A 23843-nucleotide genomic window follows, 5' to 3' on the forward strand; every position below is an offset into this window, starting at 1 on the left:
CTGACATCACTGACTGACATCACTACAGTGCCCAAATTTGGAGATGACATCACAGACTGGCCTGGCCACGGCACACCATATATGGGCATAATAGAGTGCCAGCCAGACAGACATGTGGATACAACGGGTATAGCACAACTGGACGGGCACCGGTCTGGCTTCTCCGACATTACTTCTGAGACTCAATAGGACTAGTTAATTTAACCAAACAACAACGTTTTGCCCATGCAGGCCTTCATCGAGTTTAAAGAAACTGTGGGGACTTGCATATCCTACTCCTTTTTGAGCGGTGGTCACACCGTCTCCATAGCGTGGCCGTGTATCCGTGTATGTATGTGTGTCTGTATGTAGCCTCTGGTGTAGCCTGAGTACCCTGGGTGACCAGAGAGGTGCTGTTGAGTCTAGCCTGCCCTGAGCATCAACTGCAATACACACACACACACACACACCCACCCCACACACACAGGCACCCCCCCCCCCACCTCCCCCCCCCCACGACCACCGCTCAGTTCACACGGGTGTGATTTTTTTCCCACATAATGTCTCTAACCAGTGGGACCAGTGAGGCAGCAGCAGCAGCATTCTGACCTGGTAGAAGTCCGTGCCCTCCTCTATGGCGCTGAGCATCGCGGGGTAGATGGGTGGCACGGTGACCATCTGCAGTCTGCCGCTCAGGGGATTGGAGTCAGACAGCTGGTAGCGCCGGTGCTTGTCCTCGATGACCAGGGCCAGGGACTGGGAGTGGTTGATGAGTTCCAAGAGGGAGGCCACCGCCGTGTGCTGGATGAAGTAGTCCCGGGACAGGCAGCACAGAGTCATCAAGGACCTCAGCCACACTGGCAGGCCCACGTCACTGCCTGTAAGGAAATAAAACAAAACAGAAAGGAATGTAGATGATGTTCATGTGTCATTTAGGACAGTGGTTCTCAACCTTTTCAGCCCGCGAGAGAGAGTTGAGGCATTACATTTTGTATTACACAGTTAGATTGTGAAAATAGCAGACCTACATGCTCACAACGCCTCGCGTTGCGAGGCGTTGTGAGCATGTAGGTCGGCTATTCTCATAATGTCTGCCTCTAATATTTGACAATTTGGCCAATGTTTAATTTGTCATTTTAGAGGTATTAAAAAGTCCTTAAATTGTCACTTTAGAAATGTGCATATACCCTCTATACACTTAAACTTTGTTGGTTTGTTTACTGTGTTGAGTGAGAAAACAACGTTGCAAATTAAGTCATCACTCACAGGTTGAGAACCACTGGTTTAGGAATGTGCACAATAGGTAACGTGAGCTTGTGCACTGACCTGTGTTACCGAACATGTCTGTGTAGAGAGCCAAGCTCTCGTCTTCGCTCAGGTACACCGGGAAGGTGGTGCACTCCAGCAGCAGGTGGAGGGTAGCGGTGAAGGCCTGTCGACAGGCCTCCGAGATCTCCGCCCTGCCCCGGGGCATGTAGCCTGCCCCCCAGTCCAGCACCGTCGTACGACAACGCTCCTTCTTCTTCTCGGCCCGCGGCTCCTCCTCGGGAGCCCTGGTGGTGTCCTCCACCTGAACCAGCAGGTATCTGAGATGCAGGGAAGAAAATGAGAAAACTTAAAGGGATATTCCACTTTCAACAGGGAAACAGTGGAAGGGCCTCTCTTTACATACACACCCATTGTAACTTCAAACTCCATGTTAACCATGATAGATTCATTAAAAACACCCATTATTTTTTTCTGGTGACTCATACTACCCTCCTAATACGTGAGCAAACCGTGTTTTATCCATAACTTCTTTCATGTATTTTTAATAATTATTTGGGAAAATGGAAAAAATGAAATACAAAAAAATAATTATTAAAAATAAATGAAAAACGTTATCGAAAAAACACGGCCTGCTCACATATTAGGAGGGTAGTATGAGTCACCAGAAAATATAATGGGTGATTTTAATGAATCTATCATGGTTAAAATGAAGTTTGAAGTTACAATGGGTGTGTGTGGGGAGAGGCCCTGGGCCTGGACATTTACATCAAATATCTAAATATTGAATCAAGCAAATTAAAAACTGTTCAGGGTGTTCATAAAAGCCTGATTAGACGATACAATTACCAAAGGTTTTTTTTAAAGTGAAATATCCCTTTAACTCATTTGATGCCCACGATGTGCCAACGCGTTGAACTCTTTGATGTCGCTGTGTGCCCACGACGCGTTCGACACGTTGTACAGTGAACTATTTTAATCTGTAGCTACTGTACAAGCCAACCGCGGTGAAGAAAACACTCCATTTCCCGAAATGCAACGGGGCATCACGTGACTGGGAAGTCACGAGTCCACAAAGTGCATTTATCTTCTAATCTAATTTTTTAATCACGTTCATGTTTAAAACGCGGCCTTCTCTACCGGCCGTTACAAAAGCATTGATGCCTGCGATTGTAATTTTTCTGTCCTGAGTGAAAGAAAATACTATCGTGAAAAAATCCTGGACATACTCGGATTACATTTACTCTGATTACTTTTTCCACAGAACTGCAGAAAGAGGTAAAATGGCGGGTTTCCATGGCAACTGCCGATTCAATCTTTAATCCTAGGCACCCGATGTGTTAAGGAGTAGTTCACCCAAATAAATGACTTATTTTCTATCAATGTGAAGGCTTGAATTCATGGAGATTTTCTTGTTTTTGTCGCATTCCTGAGCTCATAGTTTGATGACCGAAAATAAGTAATTTTTTAACTAAACAGCCCATCTAATTTCAAGTTATTGGTGTTGATTTATTTTTCTTTGTATTTCATTCCATTTATTATCAACAGTAGCCTACTTGCAACAAAACATTTAATTGGTCTATGTATACATAAATGTTAGACTATAGCTGTAATTGCAACCGTCAGATCGCAGTTACCATCAAAACCTCCACCGGCTGTCAGTCTCTCTGTCAGTCACATCACATGTCACACTTTTCCCCTACTCATATCTCCGCCACCGTTGCCCCTATCCATGCCAAACCCCTCATTTCTCATATGGCCCTCTTCTAGCGCCACCATGAGGCCGATTCTTGCAAAACACATTTTTGGACACTGCTCCTACAGATTTCGCCCTAAAATCACACAAAGCGGCACACAGTATGTCTAGAGTCCTGTCATCAACATGGATCTGTCCCATTTAACGCCACCATCAGGCAGATTTTTGGACACTGCTCCTACAGATTTTGCCTAAAATCACGCGGTGTGTATACATGTGACCTAATCAGTAAGACTCCCAAATCTCCCGATTAGGGAGTCTTACTGGTAACTTGAAGTTGTTTTATTTGTCGGTGCCTGAATGGTTCGCCTCGTGGTAGTCTCGCGTGGCCAGACTGTTGCCTCCCACAATTTTCAAATGCTTCCGGCCATACAGTCTGGGACACAGAAGCTCTGATCATGAGTAAAATATAAAGCGGATGTGAAGCCACCTCCCCACTTCCGTTTAGACTTTACGGTCGCGCAAATGAATCTTAATATAAATATAAATCAAATCATCTAAGACAAGGGTCTTCAACAGGGGGTCCCCTAGGGGGTCCTCAGAGTTGCTAGATAGATCGGCTATTTTTGGCAAAGAGGTTTGGTGTAGAGGGGAAAAAGAGCAGACTAAGTACATAGTGAAAGGTCAACTTTATTAAGTATTGACGGTTCAAGTGGTTAAATATCTGAAAACACAAATTGACATGAATCCAAAATACACTGATGATTGTGCTGTCAAACAATGAAACTACATGGAATCTATGAAAGGGTTGTGGGGGTCCCTGCTTCATCTCGCTCTCGATCAAGGGGTCCTTGGCCTGAAAACGTTGAAGACCCCTGATCTAAGAATATATAATTCGCAGAAATGCTAATTAAGAAATGTAACGTAAAGATATTGTGGAATAGCTACCTGGTAGTGATGAAGGCCAGGATGTCCTGCAGACACTGGGTCATGGTGTCCACGCTGCCTCCCTTCCTCCACATGTCCTCGCCCTCCCTGGTGGTCCCCATTCCCTCGGGCCCCGGCCCCGCCCCCAGGGGGAGGTGCTGCGCGGACGGCGAGGCGCTGACGCCCAAGCCGCTGTCTTCCGATCGGAGGGGTGGGAACTCGCCGTCCACAGGCTCCGCCTCTTGCCTCCCGTCGCCGTTCAGCTCTCCGTTTTCATATCCGCCGTTGACCTGGCCGACGTCAGCGCCGTCTCTCTCTCCCTCCTTCACCTCCTCAGCCTGGACAGACAGACAGAAAAACCAAGCTGTTTGTTTATTTTGTTTTAACATAATTTTTTATTGAAGGATCGTCACAGCTTACAGGAAAGATGGACCGTGATAAACAAACAAACAAAACATCAGCCAAAAGAGTATCTGATTGGAAATCATTAGATGACAGCATACGCTTATTGTTAATCCAAATGAAAGTTTATGGAAAAACCCAGAATAAACCCAAACTGTTCTCAAGCACTTGAGATACCACCCCACAGGCGTCGCAACCATCCAACGGAGGCTGCCAGATTTTCAGAAAGATGTGATCTTTCTTGTTGATTGCATAGGCCTACCGAATTATCTCCATATTTGACACATTGCCCAAGTCTCTAAGCCGCTGCTGAAACAGAGGGCTATATACTGATTTCCATTGTTGCAAAATTAGACGTTTGGCCAGCAGTGAACACAAGATGACTTGACCCTCAAATGTGTTAATAGAGGGATTAAATGTCACTGATCCAAACATTTTTCTTTTGAAGGCCTTTGATAAATAATAAAAAATAAGGGACCAAAATGAATTTAGTTGCTGGTCTCCTGCTTACAGCTGTTACCAAGCTGTTTGTATAGGCCACTTAACCGGTCAGTATTATTATGTATCTTTAAAATGTTCTGTTGTTCTCCTTGCTCCCACCTTGTTTCTTTCTTTCATGAAAACAATGACATTATGGAGAAATTGGTATATTAGAGTTAGGGTTAATACATGCCATAAAACATGTTTGAGAGTCACTGCTCTAACCTGCTCTAAGTCTGTCTCCTCTTGAGGCTGGGCTTCTATGTCTTTGCCGTGCGATCCTGTCTCCACGTCCATGTAAGCCACGGGCATCTGAATCTTGCTCAGCACTTTGAAGCACGCTCGCAGTCCCTGTGTGAGCTCAGCCAGGTCCAGAGTGTCCATGTGGGTGCACAGGGCCCGCAGCATGCATCCCAGCATCTCAGGGAGGTACTGGGACTGGATGTCAGCATGGAGCTCCTGGCGATGGAGACACACAGATCTGTTACTGTACGTGCTGTTACTGTACACACAAGCAGAAATGTGGACGAGAACCAGAAATATGGGTGAATAAATACACCCCGTGACATCGGGATGGCTCAATCGCGTGGATGTTTTGAAAAGGTTAAAAGCATAACTGTATTGTAATGCCTTTGGATTGTTTTACATATGTTTCATTGTAATTGTTTATTGTATTATTACGTTTGTTAATTGCATCTTATGTTGTATTTTATGCACTGTTCTACTGGATTGCATTTTTCAGCAATTAAACGTCTGTTTTTAAAAAGTGCTAATACATGTATTATTTATTTATTAATCAGAAATAGTTTGTAGTTGTACTAACCTGTACAACGTATTTTTACTTTTACTGGATTATTTCCAATTTTCAAGGGGGGGGGGGGGGGGGGGGGGTTGCAGATCTGCTTTTTTCAAAGGATCTTTATACATTTTAAAACGTGTGAAATGGGACCTTCTGCGTAACGAGTACTTAACATTTGAGTACTTCTTCCATCACTGCGTTTACATAATGGTGCACTGGACGTTGCGTGTTTTGCATACCAGAGGTATGATGTCCAACAGGAACATGATGAGCGTGGAGATCTCGGTGACGGAGGGAGCGGCGTGGCAGCGGTCCTGGTGGGGAGGCGTGGGTGGATCACTGGAGCCACTGTGGAGTAGGGCTGTCACAATTAGTACATAATCGTCTAATCGTGATTATTTGACATTATCTCAATTATTTTGTCATAATCGTGAATGTTGAAAAATGTCAGAAATAGTGGAAATAGCAGATCTACAAGCTCACAACGCGTCGCATCGCGACGCGTTGTGAGCTTGTAGATCGGCTATTTCCACTATCAATGTTATTTTTTAAGTAGTAAGTTGTCAAATATGTCATTAGGTTCTTTGTGTATTTAGGTTTTGTGTCATATCTACCATGTGCAACTTCAAAGCCTAAAAGCCAAACAGAAATGGAATTGTCAATGACAAAAACACAATTAAATCGTTAATCGCCAATTATTTGAGTGTCAATTAATCGTCATGTAAAATGTCATATCGTGACAGCCCTACTGTGGAGCGAGGCCACGAGAAAACAAACAGGAGCAAAGCAGTGTTCATTTTGACAGCAAATTTAGATTTAGTTTAGTAATAGTCTTTCCATTTTAGTCATATTTTAGGCATCTGAAAGATTTTTTTTTTTCTAGTCTAGTTTTAGTCGTAAATATCATAAGATTTGAGTGGACTAAAACTACAGTTGGTTTTGTCAACAAAAATGTATTTTGATGGGCCTTGATGGCGTCATAATGACCGATTTTACACTTGGGTTGCATGCTGAAAATAGTCGATCTACAAGCTCACAACGCGCCGCAGAGCCTGTAGATCTGCTATTTTCAGAGTGCAACAGCCGAGCGCAACCAAACATACAATGACTTGTCTTTTAGTTCTACTGGATCTCTCTCCACTAGTATCTCCGTAAGAGTTTGATATCGTTTTTATTTGTTGACGACATTGTCAATATATTTAGTCTTAGTATTAGTCATAGCCTAGTTTTTATTTAGTTTTCGTCAGTGAAAAAAGGTAGACGACGTACATCTTTCATAGTTTTAGTCGACAGAATTAACACTACAGCAAAGGTAATGTCATAGTTGACATGCAATGGTTTTGTAACAAAATGAGTTCCGGTAACTGTGTCTCACCTGAGAGAGGTGCAGTAGCGTCGGGTCACGTAGTCCCACAGGTACTCACTGTTCATGGAGCTCACCAGCATATTCACCGTCTTTATGATCTCCGACGCATTCTTATTCTCCTTTATCTTACTGCTCAAGACAACACAAGACTTTTACTGGGGGCATTCTCTCTATGTGCGATGTAAAAGTATTCACAAAAGAAATTATGCAAAGTATTCTTTCAACAAACCTCAAAAACAAAAATAAAATACATTTAAATTAATTTTCAGAAGTACAATCAGATACCGGAGGTCTGGCATATTTAGCCAACTGATTATTATTCACAGACAATAATTTTGCATGGTGTGTTTGACTGTACCTCAACAACACACTAAATACCAGTTTGTATTAGTTGCTGCATTTTTGCTGCATTTTAATGTGCAGATTCATTTGAAAACTCAGACAAAAATAGTCCCTGGAGAAAAGATTTATGAACAAAATTCAAACATCCATGAATTTTTAACCACTCAAATTAATTATGTTCAGCCAACATTGAAGTAAAGTCTAAAAATAAAGCCATTAACACATTGGATGCCCACGTGATCTCTGACGTCTAATTTGCTGGTGCCCATGGCAACGCGGCAAACGCGTCATTTTACCTACCGGCGAGAGTACTGGCGAGAAAAGTAATCCGAGTAAATGTAATCCGAGTATGTCCTGTTTATTTCGCGAAAATCTTTTCTTTCAGTCAGGACCGTTTTTTATCATTTCTAAGCCACAGTGTTTGTGTTACGGCAGGTAGAAGAGGCTGCCGTTTTGAAATGAAAGTGATTTAAAAGCTAGATTAGGAGAAAACAGCGTTTTTGTGCAGCCGCTAGACAGGAAGTCAACGAGACACACAGCACGTCCGGGTGACGTAATTGCGCGCTGCATGTTGGGAAATGGAGTTTGTTTCATCACCGCGGTAGCCAAGTGCAGTAGCTACAGTACAGTATAGTTTACTGTACAACGCGTCAAACGCGTCGTGGGCCTCCAGCGACATCAAAGAAATTTACTTGTAGACACCACGTGGGCACCCGATGTGTTAATGGGTCCAAGTTTGAGTACAATATATGGCCAAAGCTATGAATAGACTATGGCATGTGTTAATGGCAGTATGGTCCTTCAAGCGTGACCAATCCCCACACCCACCTAGCCAGATGGTTTCCGGTGAGCCCAGTACTACTGATGGTTTCCTCTCCCAGCATCTCTCGGCAGTAGCTGTAGAACGCTCGGACCACTTCCAGCAGCACACTGCCCAGGACCACGGGACCTAAGGAGGAACATCACAGCCACCGTCGTTACCAACATGGCTGTGAACAAATACCACCAAATTCTGGGCCCTGGGTACAAGGATTCACTGCGGGCCCCCCATGAATGTTAACTATTGAAAAATAGCAGATATACAAGCTCACAGCGCGGCACAGAGTGCCGCGCTGCGAGCTTGTATATCTGCTATTTTTGAAAAATCGTGAAAATGTGTGCAAGAAACCTATGTCAAGGACCCCCAAGATGATACGTATTTGGCCACGGACCCTGATCTTAAAATATTTAGTTCCAGGGACCCCCAGAAGCAAAATTTGAGTTAGAAATGTTCACTTAAAAAAATAGATATATTCAAAGATTATTTTCACAACTTTTCAAAAATAGCAGATCTACAAGCTCGCAGCGCGGCACTCGGTGCCACGCTGTGAGCTTGTATATCTGCTATTTTTCAATAGATAAAGTTATTAGGGCCCCTCCACCTTGGGCCCCAGTAACTCAGTCCCACTTTCCTACCCCTTGTGACGCCCCTGACAAATACATCCAGAAAACAAACATACTGTTAAGAAAGAGTAATAGACAATAAACAACAAGGGCTGAGCCTTGAATTATGAAGAAGAGCAGTGGTTCTCAACCTTTGCAACTAAATGCAGGATGACTTGCTTTATTGCAAAACAGCTTTCAAAAATGCATTGTGCAATAAAGCAAGTCATCCTGCATTTGAGTTGAAGTGTGGAGTCCCTTCTTTTGAAGGTTATTCTTTTGTATTATTTTATGCATTTTCTTGCATTGATCTCGCACCCCCCACGTTGGGGTCGAGATGTTATGATCATAAAGACAGATTTGGGCAACAAAAATAGCCACGCTGCAACACATGAGCTTGTAGATCTGTTATTTTTGGTGTGTGACACTGCACACAATACGCCACACTACATAAGTACAATATAAAGGAAACTGAATGAGATACTAGGGCTGTCACAATTATTACATAATCGTCTAATCGTAATTATTTGACACTAGCCCTTACCCGTTCAAAGATATGAGCTCCCAAATGATGTGCAGTGTGTGGGTTATGGGATGTGCACTGTGCACACAGTATATGAGGGATGGAAAGTAACTTTAACTGGTGCTTGCATGATGTAGGAGCATCAATGTAAGAAACCCGTTTCTTTTAATGGCTCCAGAGATACTATCCCCCCCCCCCCCCCCCCTCCCGCCCGCCTGCCCGCCTGCACACACACACACTCCCCCTTTGTGTGTGATTGTGCATGGCCTGAACAACAGCGCCCCTCCCTTAACATGTGTGGTCACAAAAGGTACTGTAGGCTTAAAAGATATAGATAGACCATAAAAATGCTATTATACGGCATACGATTTGTGAAAGTGACAAACGGGCTTCACAGTTATGTCAGGTGTATTCATATGCTGATGGTGATGCGATTTCAGATCAATTGCTCCAGCCACCGAGGAGAAACGCTGAGACAGACAGACAGACATTCGCTAAATTATAGTATAGATAATCGCAAATATTTTGTCATAATCGTGAATGTTGAATGTTGATCTACAAGCTCACAACGCGTCGCATCGCGACGCGTTGTGAGCTTGTAGATCGGCTATTTCCACTATCAATGTTCTTTTTTGAGCGGTGGTCACAACGCTCCTATACGTGGCCGTGTGTGTGGGTCTCCGTCCGTCCGTCCGTCCGTGTCTGTCTGTATGTAGCCTAAACTTCGGCGCGTAACTAGTGCCGCACCATTTACGCCACTCGCGCAATATATACATCAAAATGTGTGGCTCGGCCGGGAATGGTGTGCTATTACCTTTCGTTCCGATTCGCCTTACCATGCAGACGTAATCGGCAAAAAACGACGCTTAATTGTCCCCATTGACTTATAATGGGACAATGCAAGAAATCACTTTCAAGTATTTTTCTCTCGTAAACCATAGGAGCTACAGTTTCAAACCTCGGAGAGGAGATTCATAATGATTTTAAGAATGAATCCAAAAATAATTACATCACTCGGCCTCATGGTGGCCGAGTGAATTTTTTTTCCCTGGATTCCTTGGGTCAAGACGCATCTCCCCATATAGGCCACGCCCATTTGCGCCAGGATAGATTTTCCGCCATCTTGAATTTTCTCCAAAACACACTTTTTGCTCCTTTTCCTACATATTTTCTTCAAATGTCACAAAAATCGGTACACATGATCTATGAGGTGGGTAAACCACCGCTCAGTTCACACGGGTGTGATTTTTAAGAATAAAGTTGTCAAATATGTCTGTAATTTCTTTGTATATTTAGGTTATGTGTCATATCTGCCATGTGCAACTTCAAAGCCTAAAAGCCAAACAGAAATGTAATTGTCAACGACAAAAACACAATTAAATCGTTAATCGCAATTATTTGCGTGACAATTAATCGTCATATAAAATGTCATAATCGTGACAGCCCTATGAGATACAGTGTAGTAGAGCATTATTTCTCAACCTTTTCAGGCCGTGACCCCCGAAAATAATCGTATTTGTACTGGGGTGAGGGACCCCCCCAAAATAATCATATTTGAACTGGGGACCCCCCACCCTGACAAGCACTTGGACTTGCAGCAGTTAAGGCGTTCAATTTAGTTTGACTCGGTAGCCACAGTTAAATAGTGAAAATAGCCAATATACATTCTTTACAATCTTTGCCTCTTTCTTATATTATTTGACAATGACAATTTGAACAAAGTTTGACCAGTTATTAGCGTTTGTTGATTACTTTTGATGCAGTTATTGTCTTTTTTCATTTCTTTCTTTTTTGTTTTGGTATAAAAAAGGTCTTAAAAATCCGGAAATTGGCACTTCAATGTCACTTCACTGTCATCTGACCCCCCACCTGAATATGCTTTTAGCTTTTACCTATCTCTGGCTTATCCAGCAGGCTCATAATAATGCGGAAGGGCCTGAGGTAACTGATCACATTCTCTGGGTCTGCCTCCACATCCTTCATCTTCAAGATGCTGATCAAAGCCTGAGGACACACAGCGAGAGAGAGAGAGAGAGAGAGAGAGAGAGAGAGAGAGAGAGAGAGAGAGAGAGAACGCCCACACGGGTACACAGGACAAACAGGTCCAGGACACACACACACACACACACACACACACACACACACACACACACACACACACACACACACACTTGGATAAAGAACAAAAGAGATAAGGGAAGAACTGAAATATGCTTCAAAGATTGTTTCTTAATTCTTTTACCGGCAAAGAATTTGGGAGGTGTGTTGCGAGTGCGTGTGTGCGTGCGTGCGTGCGTGCGTGTGTGTGCGTGCGTGTGTCTGTGTGCGCGTGTGTGTTACCTGCACCAGTAGATCTCTGGAGTAGGTGTTGAAATAGAAGGTCACATGTTCCTCTATGGTGTTGGAGAAACTCGGGTGTGGAGACACCATGTCCCCCTTTATATCTGTGCCTAAACGCAAAAAAGAAAACAGTCAGACACTTTTCATGTTCTTTTGTGTTTTTTCATTAAATTCCCTATTTTATAAATGGTCATGTTACAGTGTTGCTCAAAAGTAGCGAAAATGACCGTTCTATAGGTTCACAACACATTGCACTGAGCTTGTAGATCAGAATAGGTCAAAATAAAATAATAATTGCACTCCATAATAAAGGGCTTCTTTACTTAGATATCCGTTATACAACACAGCAATTAACAAGGTCGCATTGATGACGTATCCAGACCTCCTCACAATGTGTTGGCTCTGCACCAGTTCTGTGCTCAATCTAGTGTTTGGCGCGTTTTACCACTTGTGTTGCCAACTTCAGAACATACCACCACATCGTGTATGGCAGTGATACTCAAACTCAGGCCCGCGGGCCAGTTCCGGCGCAATTCCATGGCACAATTTTTACTGGCCCACCAATCAATTAAAGGACAACTTTGTTTTTTTACAACAAGAGTTCATATTTTAGATTGTAATTAGAGAAAAGAAAAAGTGAGTGTTAAAATGTTTTAATTTGCTTCGTTCTATTGTTTTATCGCATTTACCGTGCTAAAATGTGGGGCATGCGTACGCATGGGGGCATGCGTACAAGTGGCTAAATATGTCTTTTTAGACACAATAAGCCAGCAGTTTCTTTATTGCTATTTACAGTAACACTTCTAGCCCCCATAAGTCACATCCAACCATGAAAGGTTGCATTGTATCTTGGGAATGGGCTATTTCTGTGTAAAATGACATATTTAGCCACTTGTACGCATGCCCCCAACCACTGAAATAAGAATCTCTAAAACAATAGCATTTTTTTTTTTTAACACTCATCTTTTATATTCTTTAATTACAATCTAAAATATGAACCCTTGTTGTAAAAAACGAAAGTTGTCCTTTGATTAAAGAAAAATCTAAAACGTATTTTTTTTTCTTAGACAGAATGAAGTTATTATCTTTACTTTATCCTAATTGCATTACTATCACATGAATAATCATCCAGGAAGGGGAAAGAGCAGCAAAGGTGAGCCTCAGCAAGCACCGAAAGAGTTGATGCAGAGAACCTTTATTTTAACTCATGCTAATTCAATACCATTTTTAATTTTTTTTTTGACAGAAAACAGTGTCGGTTGTTAAGATCGACAATATAAGGCTCCAATGACAGACAAAAGTTTTTAAGTTTCATTAACCCAGAATGCTTTAACCAGTGAAAAATAGCAGACATACAAGCTCGTGGCACCGAGTGCCACGCTGCGAGCTTGTAGATCTGCTATTTTTAAAAAAGTCTTGAAAATGTGTGCAAATCATTGAATATAATGTATTTTCAATGCGAACGTTTGTAACTCAAATTTTGCTTCTGGGTGGTCCCTGGAACTAAATATTTTGAGATGTGGGTCCGTTGGGCCAAATAAATATCAGTTTTTGTTGGTCCTTCACATGAAAGGGTTTGAGCACCACTGACATAGTAGTCTCGCAAGAACAGACTAACTGAGCTCCATTTAAGTGAAGGACCTTTTCTTTGACGATGATGGCTAGCCAGATTGCTGACATAGTTTTTTTTTTTTTTTTTAAGTCTTAGAAGGATTCAAAAGACACTTATAGAATCGGGTCAAAATTCTAATTTTCAAGATTTTTCAAAAATAGCAGATCTACAAGCTCGCAGCGCGGCACTAGCTTGTAGATCTGCTATTTTTCAATAGTTAAAGCATAAAATAATAATACACAACAATGTGTACCCGTTCTAAATGGGTTAATGTTTTATCAACTGGCCCCTTGTCATTTTCGTAATGTGGCCCACAGGTTCAGCTATTTGAGTATCCCTGGTGTATGGGAATGAGCTCTACCTAGGAGCCAGGCGTAGAGCCGTCTGTTGAGGGACATGTCTCTGCGAAGCAGCGTGAGGGAAGCGGCAGAGACCACGGTGACCATGTCCTCGCCACTCATCGATATGCAGGTCTCCTTTGGGTTCTGGGACTGACAACAGGATTCCAGAATTGCAGAGAGTGAGTTACAAAGACACAGAGGGTAGAGTAAGAAACTGAAAACGATTGGATCGCGTGTGTGTGTGTGTGTGTGTGTGTGTGTGTGTGTGTGTGTGTGTGTGTGTGTGTGTGTGTGTGTGTGTGTGTGTGTGTGTGTGTGTGTGTGTGTGTGCTCACCTGACAAGTAGCAAAGGGGAAAAAGTACAGGAGGATCTCCAATGTGTTCCTTTGGACCAGGACATTAGTGTCCTGTAGACACAGGCAGACCGATTTCACCTGGGGACAGACGGAGACAAACTGAGATACTAGGAGGAAGATTTTTTCCAAAAAAGTGTACAGAAAGTGTTAAAATTATGTTTTTATGTGACCACACCCACCGGTTCATTAAGTATGCCTGGTTTGCAGGTGGGTGGTGACCCAGGTGAAGTTAGCCACGCCCACAGTGTTGGGTGTATGGTAAAAGGGGAGGGGTTGATTATATGATGTAATTTACTGTGTTTTTCAGTTGGGCCTTTTGACTTTCAGCTTTCAGGAAGTAACCAACAATACACAGGGAAGGCACATTTGCACATTATAACCCCACCCCATGGTCTATTAGAGTAATGTTAACTTCATAGACACATACAAAACAGAAAAAGTAAAAACTATGGCACCATCTCTTTAAAAAAGTTTACTCCTGCGCGTTTTGGAGCTCACACCAGTGTTGATTTCGTCGACTAAAACTATGACGAAAAATGTTTGTCGACTGTGTTTTTTTCACTGACGAAAACGAAATAAAACTAAGCTGTGATGACTGAAACTAAGACTAAATATATTGACAATTACGTCAACAAAATAAAAACTAGACTAAAATTTTACAAGACTAAAAGGGAGGGACTAGTGGAGAAGAGAGTCATTTTATGTTTGGTTGCTCTCAACACAAGCTCACAATCAGCTAATTTCAGCACTCAAACAAGTTTAAAATCAGTCATTACGATGCCATTAAGGCCCGCCAAAATACATTTCAGTTGACGAAATGAACTGTAGATTTAGTCACCTAAAATCATATGATATTTAGTCGACTAAAATTAGACTAAAACTAAAACTTTTCAGGTGACTAAATTATGACTAAAACTAAATGACATTTTATTCCAAAGACTATGATTAAAACTAAATCAAAATCTGCTGTCAAAAACAACACTGGCTCACACACAGAGAGGCAAACAAACAAACACACACACGCACAGTCATACAGAGACAGATACTCACCACCAGTTGGTGGTCGTAACCCAGCATCTGTGCCCGCTGGTACGGGGGCGCCATGCGGTCAAAGTGTTTGACGATGAAGTGAGTGGCGGGCAGCCGGACGAGGGGGCTGACCAGCATGCTGCCCCACAGGGCGCCATAGAACACCTGCTGGCCCATCAGCACCGACAGCTTCAGCAGCAAGGCATCCGTCCTGAGTGGGGAGGAAAACGAAAAGGGTAAGAGATAAAGGTATATAATCTGAATAATGAAACCACCTGTCTGGTAGACTAACAACTGTTTTGGTGCTTTGGTTGGATGACAGCTGAAGAGTTAAGATTGCGTGAGTGTGTTTATTTTGTTTGACCTTTATTTATACAGAATCCCATTACAAGACCTATTTTATGAGGGATAGCAGCAGTACAAAATGTTACGACTTACAACAAACAACATATACTGTATGAACCTACTGTATGAATAACAGAACAAAAATAATTTAGAGCGCAACGCATTTCATAAGGCAAAATATATTAGCATCTATAAAAAGCATTCTATAGAACCATTAACTAGGGAAGCAGGGGTGCACGGTCTGTTGGAATCTGCCATCAAATCAGACACACATAGGGGCCTTTTCCACCAGCAAAGAACCGGTTCCAGAACCAGTGCCGGTTCAACTTTCTTGGAACCTTGGTTCGTTCTTGCGAACCGGCTTGCTTGGAGAAAGAACCAGAACCGGTTCTTTGCCGGTAGAAAAGGCCCCATAGAGACACAGAGAGAGAGAGAGAGAGAGTGAGTGTACCTATCATAGACCTCCAGGCCCTCCTCCAGTCCAGGCAGTAGTCCTGTTATGAACGCCTGGAGGCTGGGCAGCAAGGCCTTCTGAATGGGGAGGTAGTAGCGCTCGTACAACGTCAATAACACAGGCTTCACAGCCATCGCTGCGTGGCCCAACAATGGGAACAATCCCGAGCTAAGGAAGGAAATGAAACGTACACAAACAACATATTGTGACATCAGTCCTACAGAGACACTGGTGCACAGACTCGTAAATAACCACACAGTATAAATCCTCAGTGTTCTTGTAGCTCTAAAGAGTGTAAACATGGACAGAATCAGACCCATATATTGGGCTGTCACGATTACTACATAATCGTCTAATCGTGATTATTTGACATAATCGTGATTATTTTTCATAATTGTTTCCATGTTGAGAAGTGTTAATATGGTTTCAAACACTTTCAAAAGGTAGTGGAAATAGCAGATCTACAAGCTCACAACGCGTCGCATCGCGACACGTTGTGAGCTTGTAGATGCTTGTAGATGTAGATTTACACTATCAATGTTCTTCTTTAAGTATAAAGTTGTCAAATATGTCAGTAATGTCTTTGTATATTTAGGTTACGTGTCATATCTGCCATAATTATTTGAGTGACAATTACCGTATTTTCCGGACTATAAGGCGCACTTAAAAGCCTTTAATTTTCTCAAAAAACTACAGTGCGCCTTATAGTCCAGTGCGCCTTATATATGGATCATTCATTGACATTCCCTTTAGCACAGCTCCATCTGTTGGATGCATAACGCAACGGTAGCGTCTATTATGTGCGCCTTATAGTCAGGTGCGCCTTATATATGAAAACAGTTTGAAAATAGACCATTCATTGACAGTGCGCCTTATAGTCAGGTGCGCCTTATAGTCCAGAAAATACTGTAGTCATCATGTAAAATGTCATAATCGTGACAGCCCTACCCATATATATATATCGGTATTTACACTCCCGGAGTAATAAGAAGTCTCAGGTCTGTTCCCGCTTCACTCACCTGTAAATGAACAGATCCTTGGCCAGCCATTTTGTCCCGATGATTTTGAAAATGATTTCGTAGGTTTCCAGGGCCTTGAGGTGCACCCCGCTGGGCAGGGCAGGGTGCAGGCACTGGGCCAAACGCTTCCCGATGATCAGCCTCTTGGGCAGCAGAGAGTAGCGAAGGTTACTCTGCAATGCCTGATACGCAGAGGGAGAGGAATGGGGAGAGAGAGAGAGAGAGAGAGAGAGAACAGAAGGTGGATGGAGAGGCAGAGAGAGAAAGGGAGAGATAGACAGAAGGAGAGGGAGAGAGGTTCAGAATGAGACAGAATACAGTGGAATAAGAAAACAGACACAGCTGACTAAAATGCTTTATGATTGACTTGTAACTTAAATAAAGAAAAACGTAATCTCAAAAAGGAAACTACTGTAGAGCACACTAGGGATGGGACGATACAAACATTTTATATCACGACGATTGTGACAAAAGAAATCGCGATTTACGATAGTATCGCGATAATCAAAATCCATTATCCTGGGGTGGAACATTGGGCAAAGAATAGCCGATCTACAAGCTCACCACGCGTCGCATTGCAAACCGTTGTGAGCTTGTAGATCGGCTATTTTATTTTGGCAAAGACATTTGATAGAGAGTGAAAAAAGACTGTGTCAAGTACGTAGGCCTATATTATAAGTACTGTACCTTTACCAATTATAGAGGGTTTAAATGGTACCGGATAATGCAGCTCGGCAAATAAAAGGTGAATTGATCCCAGTGCATGACGGAGGACGATATCACGATAAATTAAATCTCCACGATACGATTATCGTGAGTGTTTTTTTTTATCACGATAAACGATAATAATATCACTTATCGTCCCATCCCAAGGGCACACATTTGTCTGTTGCTTAGTTATGGTGGGAACAACAACAAAATGTTTCAAGTCTAGAACAGTTGTTCATTATCTCTTCCTCACTCATTCCTCTTCGTGTGGGTATTGTAAGCTAGCCTGATTTCAGACTCAGCTCACGCTTTAGTCTGAAACTGTGCTCCATTCTGAGCGATTTACGGGGGACTTTTTTGCGAGCGTGCACGCGTGTGTCCGCGCGCGAGTGATCGCGACGCACGGTGATCGAGACGCACGGTGGACGCGACGCACCGTCGGGGAGTGTGTGTGTGATTGTGTGTGTGTCTCTGTCTGTGCCAGTGACTGCTTCCACACAGAACTGCGACCAGAAACTTGTAATCAACATTAAACAGCTTGGTGAAATCAGTGCGCTCGTGCGTGTGTGTGTGTGTGCCTTCCTCAGCCTGCCTGCCTGTGTGTGTGTGTGTGTGTGTGAACTTCGTTTGAATCGTTTTAACTGCTGCGCGGATTGGATATTCGTTAGACCCACCCCACCCCCACCCCCACCCTGCGCGCTCATTGGACAGCCGAAAATAAAAACCGATTCATGTACTAAGCTCCAGACCAGAGAAAGAGTCCACTCTGAGAGTGGGCGGGGTCTCTGGTCTGGAAGCAGGCTAATTGTAAGCTATCATTCTTACAAATCCACACATAGTGACACTCCAAAACAAACTCTGTGAACATAAAGCTAAACGTATAGTCCAAAGTCCATTCTGACCACTAAACTGCTGTTGAGGGAGAGAATGTACTACCAACACACCAACTACCCCATGATTTTAGAGAACTTGAGTCAATACGTCAACATATAACTTTGATGTTTAAATACTGTTTGTCTGTCTAGAGACCACACCTCTAATTGAATGATAAAAGTAAAATCATCAGTGCCCAACTCAGAATGTACGAATTTGGACCTTTTTCTCTCTCACTTTTTTTTTTTACGCACTCAGCACTAAATTTACACTGGATTTGTCATCATACTGTAAATATTACACCCAACTTCAGTCAAAACTCAGATTGTTCAACATAATACAGTATAAGAAAATTCATATCCACAAATAGCTCATTTTTCAGTAACTGAAACTCACAAATCACAATTGTACCACTACGAAAGGGGAATGTCAGCAACACCTGGGAGAACTTAATAAACTTTAATCATGAAACATTCACGTTTCAAAGCCTTCATTGAGTTACAAACTATAAGGCAAAATGTAAAGAATCGTCGAATTTTAATTATATTTTAATCATTGAGATGACATTTTTGTAATCATGAAACGCTGGTTTCAGTTTGTTGAATAGTTGAAGAATTCTTTGCTTTTGGCACTGTGCTGTTCAAGCTCCTTGGTGGTTGAGCTGCAACAGTCTTTATTTTCTTTCTCACAATTGTGAAAATGCATTGAGATGATTGCTTAGCAATTTCATTCAAGTTTAATCCATCTGCAGAATGTCACGAGGAGCTGAGGGGTATGATATGAACCATACCTTGTTGAGCTTGCCCAGGGAGGAGATGAGATCGGCCCACTCCGTGGAGGACTCAAAGTTTCGCAACGCCTTTTCGATGACTGCCCCGTAACTACGGTAACGGTAGTCATTCTGCAGCTCGAGCTCCTCAGGATCCATGATGCATCAGTCTCGTCCCAGCATGCTCAGAATAACACGTTCTGGGGAGGAGCAGGTGAGGCAAATATCTAGGTTGAGAATGGGACAAAAGTGAGGAAGGTTTTTTTTATCAAAGTATCATCATCAAGAATCAATCCCCCTCCACTGTCTGTGTCCTGTCCTGTTGCGGCGTCTGAGGGCTGTTTGTGGAAAACAAAATTAGCCAATTTGTGCTGTTCACTGACACAAACCCATGGCCAATGGGGACAACGTTTTCATTCATGGCCGCCCCGGGTCAGCCGGGACTTACTTGTCTTGCTGACCGGCCTCTCATTCGGAGGAAGGAGGAGTTCCTTCAAACACACACAAATAGTAGAGGCACACTGCATGCACTGCCATGAGGAAGAAAACAAGCTGGGACTGACCCAGGATAACACAAACAAGGATATTGCATCCTGCATCCACACAGCGAGATGCCTTGGGGTTGATGCAAGAACCAGAATGGGACAGACTTTAGACTTTCATTGTCCCACAAGGGGATGGCACTGTACAGGTACAGTATGTGTCACTAGGGCTGCAACTACTGATTATTTGCTATGCAAAATCGATTCCTTTTTCAATGAATCGAATAGCCGAAAAAGGCTTAAAAATATATAAATTATATATAATCGACTAAATCGATTAGTGATTAACCACTTACTGCAAGCCCTATGTTATTCTTTGTTGTACACCAGAAACGTACACAAATCTGATTCTGATCTGATGCATTGTGAATTTGTAAATCTGCCATGTTCCGATATATTTTTTAATCAATCCAATTAAAAATGTTTGATTATTTTATTAAAATGGATTATTTTTTCACAATCGATTAGTTTGATTAACCGTTGCACCTGTTTTGTTGTTTAGCAAACATGAGCACACAGTAACAACAGCGATACAAAACAGTAATTACACCAGACCTGTTCAGTGAGGCTTTTTAAGGCCAACTATGACTGCAGGTATCAGGATTTTCCTAAAATAAAGCTCTTTTGCACCTAAATGTTCTGTATTATCGCCCGGAGTGGGGCATTAGGGGAGGCATTCTGTGATTAAATGTTGATTAATGTGCATGAGTAATGTTTCACTAGGCTAAAAATGCCTAATGGAGATATTAAAGCCACACGATCACTATGTATCTTTCTGAATGCATGTTTGAATAGATTCATCGTAGTGAGCAGAGAATTTTAGATACAATATCCTCCACCATTTAGTTTTTATTGCACGTGGCAAAGGCTGTGATCTGTGTATTTCTCTGGATGAAAAGAGACGGGATTAGAGCCATAAAGACAGCCGGGACATCTGGACTCCCTGTAGCTGAGCTGAGAGAGGCTTTGTCATCAACCCTTAAAACACGTGCTAAGAGAAGGGCTCTGCCTGATCCAGTTGCTGCCCCAGGACAGTGAAGGAGGATAGATACAGTAAATGGCATATATTATGAGAGAGAGAGTGAGAGAGAGAGAGAGAGAGAGAGAGAGAGAGAGAGAGAGAGAAAGAGTAGGGATGTGACAATATGAAAACTTCATATCACGATTATCGAGACAAAATAAATCACGATTTACGATATTGCGATAATCAAAATCCATTATCATGGGGCGGAACATTTGGCAAAAAATAGCAGATCTACAAGCTCACAACGCGGGCTTGTAGATCGGCTATTTTTTGGCAAAGACATTTGATAAAACAGTACGTATATTATATGTACCCTTTACCAATTATAGAGGGTTTACCGGATATGAAGCTCCACAAATAAAAGGTGAATTGATTCCAGTGCATGACGCCGGACGATTTCACGATAGATTAAATCTCCACGATACGATTATCGTGAGTGTTTTTTATCACGATAAACGATAATATCGCGTATCGTCCCATCCCTAAGAGAGACCAGGGGAAATGGAGCATCTAATGCCGACATTGAATATACTGTAACAATATTGCAATCACACTACTCTGACCGTCTGGCATGATGTACAGTTAACTAGTGATGATAGTAGCAGCGAGCATGGAAATGTTAAGGATTGCGATGACACATTAAGCTAGAAAGAAAACGTTGAGATTATCAATGCAAATCAAACTGTGCCCTAGATAAACAAATTATGTAGAACAAGTTGAAGAAGAAAGATAAACACTTTCACTTCCAGCTTGTGTCAACATGTCATGGCCAGGTGATAATGCGGTGTGTGTGTGTGTGTGTGTGTGTGTGTGTGTGTGTGTGTGTGTGTGTGTGTGTGTGTGTGTTTGCGTGTGTGTGCGAAAGAAAGAGAGAGCGAGATTAAAAGAAAATCCAACATAAAGTGTTGCTTATTTAGTTGTTAGTAGTATTTTTACCATTCTAATTCCTAACTAAATAATATTCCATCGTTTGGTGTTTGGATGATGTGGAGGGGAGCAATGTCTAACATTATGTCAGTCCAAGACCACATATGGTCCATTTGGTTTCATTTGTACACTCTCAGTAGCGATGGTCCTTGAAATTTAAACGTTTGAGAACCACCAGTATTATTGTAATTGTAATGAAGTCCACATACCAGCTCTGACAGTGTGATAAAAAACTGTTCCAGAAATGGTTCCAAATGTAATGGAACCGATTCTAGTTCCTCAATGTTGGATCCGGTTCGTCTCGATTCCTCCTGTTCCAGATGCCAACCCTATCTCTCACTACCACATAATTCCCATCAGGACAGAAATGTCATCATAGGATAAAGGTGATCACTGACAATTATAACTTTGTATTGCCTTTACAGTGACCCTTCCCTCTAAGGCAGGGGTCTTCACCGTTTTCAGGCAAGGACCCCTTAGTTGAGAGAGAGACGAAGCAGGGACAGTATAAGCAGTATTTTGGATTCATGTAAATTTGTGTTTTTAGATGTTTAACTACTTGAGCCGTCATTACCTAATAAACCTGACCTTTCACTCTGTACTTAGCCTGCTCTTTTTCCCTTCTACACCAAACCTCTTTGCCGAAAATAGCTTATCTACAAGCTCACAACGCCTTGCGATCTGCTATTTTTGGCATTCTCAGAATATGGACACTATAGGGTTCAAGTTGTTAATATAAAAAAGGATTGGAAGATTTGGAGGACCCCCTGTAGTAACTCTGAGGACCCTCTGTTGAAGACCCCTGCTCTAAGGAGACATGTGGGCCCAAATTATGCCAGGCCCAAATTATGACAGGACAAAAAGCCCCCCCAACATAAGAGACAAGCATTCAGAAACAGGCCTGTACCATTGTCATGGTGTGCCAAACATGCACCTGCCAACTAGCGAATATTGTGATGGGTGACTCATCTGACCATTTCCCTTTTTATTACACGTCTGTAGAGCAGTGCCTTTGTGTTCTGCTCTACCTCTCATTATGTGAAGCTCCTGCCATGTGACATCACACCCACTCACTTGGATCTTTCTCTTTGCCATCTTGACTTTTTTCCCCCAGTAACATAATAGGATGATCATTTCTTAAATGTATCATCGGTAGGGCTACCTGTTTATAAGCAGCTTATTAATTGTGTTTCTATACTAATTTATTCAGGGTTTCCCTATACATTTCTCACACGTCAGTGATAGAATGTGATATTAACCTACATCAATGAAGACTGCCAAATGAAACCATGACACTGCCTTGGCTTTTGCTTTGGCCTCCAGTAGCTTAGGCTACTGTAATTGTGTGCCCTGCAGTTGTGCCAGTAACGCACTGTATACAGGAGAAAATCAATGACAACCATGCCAGTATTTATCGACCACAGTATGTGCAATAACTAAGTGACTATAAACATTATATAACACTTCACCATACTGAAACGAGCGCTGCATTTTAATAATACTTTACAACAATTGCGGAGTAGCTCGTGGTATTCTGCGATAGCTCGCCATTCAAAGGGTATATCAATCATTTCTCTCTCCAGATAATGAAGCAATCTATTCTACGCACCAAAAGAACAATTCCTGCGCTGTGGCCAAAGTATAATGATGGCGTGGTGGTCAACTGTCAACAACAACAGTTTAAGCTATAGAAGATGATGCATCAACATGACTCACCAACTGCGAAACAAGCCCGCGATTGGGTCGAGCACTTCAGTCAAATCCCATTCAAATAAGCGATGGCCGGCCAAATCGCGCATCGATCAGTTATTATGGATAAAGTTACATTTAAAAAAAAACACAGGCAAACCACTCGTTATTCGTCAGGTGAAGAGCAGCTGTACATCCATTCCTCAGTATCCGAGACAGACAATCATAATAACGCAACGGGGTGGGAGCATAGACTCAGCTGATCAGTAAAAGTAATGCGTGCTCGTTTTTGCCAACGGGTCTGAGGCCCTAAGCTAGATGCAGAATAGATATTCTGCATCTAGCTTTTAGGGCTTAAAGGGATATTCCACTTTCAACAGGGAGCAGTGGAAGGGCCTCTCTCCACATACACACCCAAAATTGTACTTCAAACTCCATTTTAACCATGATTCATTAAAAACACACATTATTTTGTTCTGGTTACTCATACTACCCATGGATACTACCCTCCTAATACGTGAGCAGGCCGTGTTTTTTAGATAACTTTTTCATTTATTTTTTACAATTATTTGGGAAAATGGAAAAAATGAAATACAAAAAAATAATTATTACA

General features: G+C 42.3%; 1 protein-coding gene across 3 annotated transcripts in view; it reads right to left on the reverse strand.

Moving 5' to 3' along the window:
* dop1b (DOP1 leucine zipper like protein B) overlaps positions 1-23425 on the reverse strand; it is a 47757-nt gene extending 24332 nt beyond the window's left edge. The window contains exons 1-16 of one of the 3 annotated variants that reach the window (XM_080753424.1): positions 23258-23425; positions 19070-19248; positions 16699-16880; positions 15677-15847; positions 14902-15091; positions 13831-13929; positions 13516-13645; positions 11543-11652; positions 11095-11206; positions 8086-8206; positions 6925-7044; positions 5789-5897; positions 4976-5209; positions 3890-4206; positions 1306-1565; positions 589-857 (exon numbers count right to left, since the gene is read on the reverse strand). In XM_080753424.1, the coding sequence (XP_080609550.1) occupies positions 589-857; positions 1306-1565; positions 3890-4206; positions 4976-5209; positions 5789-5897; positions 6925-7044; positions 8086-8206; positions 11095-11206; positions 11543-11652; positions 13516-13645; positions 13831-13929; positions 14902-15091; positions 15677-15847; positions 16699-16880; positions 19070-19207 (2562 nt within the window). In that variant the 5' untranslated portion in view covers positions 19208-19248; positions 23258-23425. Of the gene's footprint in view, positions 1-588; positions 858-1305; positions 1566-3889; positions 4207-4975; positions 5210-5788; positions 5898-6924; positions 7045-8085; positions 8207-11094; positions 11207-11542; positions 11653-13515; positions 13646-13830; positions 13930-14901; positions 15092-15676; positions 15848-16698; positions 16881-19069; positions 19276-23257 lie in introns of those variants that run through there. The other 2 variants (XM_080753423.1, XM_080753422.1) reach the window with 2 other exon arrangements.
* Between the last annotated feature and the right edge of the window lie 418 nt (positions 23426-23843).

The sequence above is a fragment of the Nannobrachium achirus genome (genome assembly GCF_963921795.1).
Source record: "Nannobrachium achirus genome assembly, chromosome: 22".
In the NCBI taxonomy this organism is placed as follows: domain Eukaryota; kingdom Metazoa; phylum Chordata; class Actinopteri; order Myctophiformes; family Myctophidae; genus Nannobrachium; species Nannobrachium achirus.